This window comes from Simochromis diagramma, unplaced genomic scaffold (assembly GCF_900408965.1).
Source record: "Simochromis diagramma unplaced genomic scaffold, fSimDia1.1 OVJJ01000297.1, whole genome shotgun sequence".
In the NCBI taxonomy this organism is placed as follows: Eukaryota; Metazoa; Chordata; class Actinopteri; order Cichliformes; family Cichlidae; genus Simochromis; species Simochromis diagramma.
In genome coordinates, this window is record NW_024386796.1 from 262,502 (window position 1) to 266,954 (window position 4,453).

At 43.6% G+C, this 4,453-nt stretch overlaps 1 protein-coding gene across 1 annotated transcript; it reads right to left on the reverse strand.

The window, feature by feature from the left end:
* Positions 1–1,730: 1,730 nt before the first annotated feature.
* On the reverse strand, positions 1,731–4,169 carry LOC120729307 (toll-like receptor 13). Its single transcript, XM_040024861.1, has 2 exons — positions 3,637–4,169; positions 1,731–2,500 (listed from the first exon to the last, which is right to left on the reverse strand). Exons 1-2 carry the CDS (start codon positions 3,801–3,803, stop codon positions 2,266–2,268), a joined length of 402 nt encoding a protein of 133 aa, XP_039880795.1. The 5' UTR covers positions 3,804–4,169; the 3' UTR covers positions 1,731–2,265.
* Between the last annotated feature and the right edge of the window lie 284 nt (positions 4,170–4,453).

The window sequence follows — 4,453 nt, forward strand, 5'->3', positions numbered from 1 at the left end:
CTCTAACGCCTCGGGAGGAAGAGCTGGTTGCCAGGTAACAGCCTCATTAAGGCTGTGTTCACTTAATGTGTCTCGGTGGGTTTGTTTTAATGTGATTCCAGTTTTATTGTTGGGCTTTAACTTTATGAGCTTTAATTTCCTTTTTTATGTTTTAATCTCCATCATTGTGAAGCAGTTTTATTGCCTCTGTAAACTCAGTGTGAGAGAGCGCCTGATAAATAAATCAGAAAATTATGGATGCCATCGAGGAGTCCACAGATCGTCTTTGAAAGATTCGAGAATTTAGATTCTGAGTGTCTTTCGATGGGACTGCTAATCCAGAGCGCTCTCATACCAGGCCCGTCAGACTCCGCCTCCCTGCTACACGCTGTTATAACTTCCTGTTTAGAGACCACGCCTATGTTGGGGGGTGGGAGGGTGGAATCAGCATAAGTCACATGTTTTTAATAAGGCTGCAGCAGAAGTGAGACAACGACCACAAGAAATGATCCAGAAGGTGATTGGTCAGGGATAGGAAGTGGGTCGCTGGGACGTGTGACGGCGGGAGCATCATTCTACTGGATTTCATCCATAACCCTGCATGTAGCATAAGAATGCGGACGGTCACCTTTTGCGTTCCTCAGGAACGCCGCGGGACGTGACAAATCATCAGTATATTAGGCCTCGTGAGTGAGAATGGGCGGGGACAGGTGAGGGCGGGGCAGGTCAGGAAGCATGAAGAAACTCAGAACAATCAGAAGGTAAAACCACCCGAGTTTACTGTGTGAAAGCTCCGTGGTTACAGACGGTGGTTTGGCTTAAAACAGACTGATGAATCACCGCCACCATGTCTCCGTGTCCCAAACAAAACAGGAAGTCCCGTCAGTTTCTCCTCATCATCAGCGTGAGGACATAAAGTCTTTGAAAAGGACAAACATCGGCGAGCTTCAAACTGTCTGAGTGATGAGAAGCGTCACAGCAGAGCTCAGATGATGGCCCTTCAAACATCAGGCCTGGGACAGCTGAGATAGGCTCCGCCCCCACCCTGACCGCAGTAAGCGGTTAAGAAGGAGGACAAGCGTTTAAAACTGTCACTGCCATGGAAATCAGAAATACATCAATTTTCACGCAAGCACATTTTGCTGCTGGGTTTTAACTTTTTGTTGACACAAAGGGAAGCAGCAGGCTGCATGACCTTTGACCCAGAAGAATAAAAACACGGTCGCAGTCAGAACATGACAGCGTGGAGCCCGATCAGCTGACTCAAAGCTTCCTGTCATGCTACCTGACTCCACAGGGCGACTAGTGATGGTGACTTACTTGCAGTATTTCTTGTCAGTATTAGTTAGCAGCACTGGTTAGTCGCAGTTATCAGTAAGAAGCAGCAGTTTCCTGATCGGGGTTTGCTGGTCGTCTGCAGCTGCAGAAAGATTTTCATACAACATGAACCACAAAGAGCAAAGTCAGATTATAAATGAGTCCAATAAAGTATCTCTCACTTTAATCTGAGTTTGATTAATTAGACTGAGCGCTGCAGCCACACTGCCTCGTCTGATCAATACTGACAAATTAAGGAGGCTTCGTTTGAGGAAATTAAAAGTATAATTAATCAGTGATGGTCTGGGATTTTTTTCTGTTCTGAACCAGATTAATGTCCCTGATCAATAACGCAGTGACGCTGCTGCCTGCTGAACACGCTGTAAACACAAAGACACGCTCTCAAACGGCAGACAGCCAATCATCTGTGGATATGAAAGTGTTCTCACACAGATCGCTCTTAACTGAGATTAAATGATCATCTGAGTCATAATTTAAATCGTCATTTTAAAGATTTGATTAAAACAAGCCAATGAATGAGAGCCACAAAGAAACAACAATTTCATGAACAAAAGGTTGACCAGCAGAGCCACCATATCTATTATTAATGCAGGCGCAGGTCATCCTCATGTAACTGAAATATGAGCACGTGTCTGTGGATTAGAGCGTCTTGGAGCCAACGACACGGAGCTGCAGGCTGAACAAAAACGTTCCCAAAGCTCTTCAAACAGACTCGTTCGTCTCTCCAGCTTTGACGTCACCTCCGTCTGTGTGGACGAGCTGCTTTAACCTAACAAACCATTTCTCCCAGTCACTGATGTTTTACTCAGACCAGTGTTAGCCCAGCAGTATTCAGTGAATCTTATCACCTATTTCAACCAAATATTCTGCAGTGCAGCTGTTATAGGTGACATTTTAGTACAGTGTTAGTCAGTGACTGCTCTGAGCATCAAAGGTCTGCTCTTATTCTCAGCATCCTGCCGGTCCCCTCAGAAGCTCGGGATTCTCCTTCCCAGTCTCCAGAGCTCTCCGGACGTTCTGCCAGAAGACTCCCGGGTGTTGGCCGGCCTGAGGCCAGCTCAGGTAGGTGCGTTTCTTCACCAGCTTCCTCATGCGGTAGCATGGAGACAGCTGCCAGGCTGGGATCTCCTCCAGAAACAACAGGATCAGCACGTCCTTCTGCTCGTCAAACAGCCGGAAGCTGCAGCAGCACAGGACACGTTTCCTCTGCTGTTTAACATGGACCACACTAACTTAACAAGACAGCTTCAAATAATTATGTTTTTGAATGCATGTCAGTCAGAGGTGGTAAGTACAAATCCTGGGAAAGATGTCAAAGAAAATAACACAGTCAAGCCAAGCAGACAGGATAATAGCAGCCAGCAGGGTTAATATAGTTGACTATAGCAAACTAAACTCTGAGACAAAAACATCTCAGAGCACTGAAAAGGAAAAAAACTACCTGACATGTGTTAGCTCACAAAGCAAACAAACGTACAGAAGAAATAATCTTAGTTTTAGTATTAATTTGGTAAATGTTCTGTCACAGGTTGGATAAGATAAGATAACTCTTTATTGTCATTGCACAGTCATACATAGTACAGCAGTACAATGAAATTGGAAAACTGTCCTACGTCGGCACTACATATAACACAACATGACACGACACATCACAACGCAACACAAACAACACAACACAGTATAATAACTTAGTAATAAAAAAGAAGAATAAGTGTATGTGTATTGCACACTGTTATTATTGCACCTTGTTATAAATATGAATATTATTATTATTACTGTTTTTACCGTTGTTAACCCCCCCCTAAAAAAGTCCAGGGAGGTAGCCAGTCAGGTCAGCTATTTGCATTGATCAGGGCTGTTGCCCTGTTGTAAAAGCTGTCCTTGAGTCTATTTGTTCGGGACCTCAGCAGCCTGAACCTCCTGCCAGACGGCAGCAGCTTAAACACCCGGTGTCCTGGGTGTGTGCAGTCCCGTAGGATGCTGCGTGGATGATGAGGCTTTGAACGATGTATTTATTGCAACTTGTCTACAAGAGTCGAAAACTTCTGTTTATATTGAAATACCTGAAAGCTTGCTTGTTACAAATGCCCTGCATATAATAATCATTAACAAGATTAACACTCAAACTAAGGAAAAGTCAAATTGACATTTACTTAAAAACTAATTAGAAAATTATTATTGTTGCTTCCAAAACATATAGCGTATGCTGTATCAGCATAAATGAGCCATCTTTGTTATGCAGTCCTTTAGTTAAGCTAATCAGAAAGTGATCCATATCCTGAACAACAGATAGAAAATGGAAGACAGCGCCCCCTCCTGGCCATCTGGATCTCTCTGGAGCACCACTCGCTCTGCAGGTAGCTCCGGCTGATCACACAGATGGTCTTCCTGCTGCTGTCGATGGCGTCTGTGATGTTCTCTATGATGGGTTTACCTGTGGATGGAGAAGGGTTAGCATAGATGTAGCCATTAGATGTTCCTGTCATTGGTTCTGCTGGTGACACTTGTCAAAAAGATGAAAATGACATCAATGCCAAAATCTTCACAGCCCTTTTTTGTAGTGAGAAGGCCTCATCAAAGTCCAGTTAAGGAAGGACCAAAATAAAGTCTGCAACAATGTAGCCATCAGACGCTTTTTAAAGGTCCTTTTTTAAAACTGCGTTTCTTTGTCTGGGTTTGTTTGTGACATTCAGAATTTAAGTAAAATCTTAACGAGCATGGGGACTAAAACTGCAGTGGTAGATCAGCCAATCTCATTTCATCATTAACAGCACAACGAACTCTTGCAGGACCACCTGACCACCAAATTCAGCACAGTGGTTTGGGATGGGCACAGACTGGAAGTAAAATATAAACAGAAAAGGGCAGTACAGTATGACTCTGACACCACACATTACATCGACCCAAACCAAGAGTTTTACAGTAAGCAAACATTAGCTGATTTGACAGACTGAGATAGAGCCGAGGGAGGGACGCGAAACAATCTGTGCAGCTCTGCATTCACTGTGTCTCTGACAGGAAGCTAATAAGAATCAGAGGAAGCAAAGATGGAGAAGTGTAGACATTACATTCACAAACATTTTAAAACAGTTAATCTTTATCATCAGAAACAGTCTTTAAAAAATCATTAAAAAGT

Coding starts and splice junctions, on each gene's coding strand:
- LOC120729307 (XM_040024861.1), bottom strand. CDS start 3,803: ATGACAGGAACATCTAATGGCTACATCTATGCTAACCCTTCTCCATCC. Junction 2,501..3,636: donor TCCAGAGAGATCCAGATGGC/CAGGAGGGGGCG, acceptor CCTGTGCTGCTG/CAGCTTCCGGCTGTTTGACG.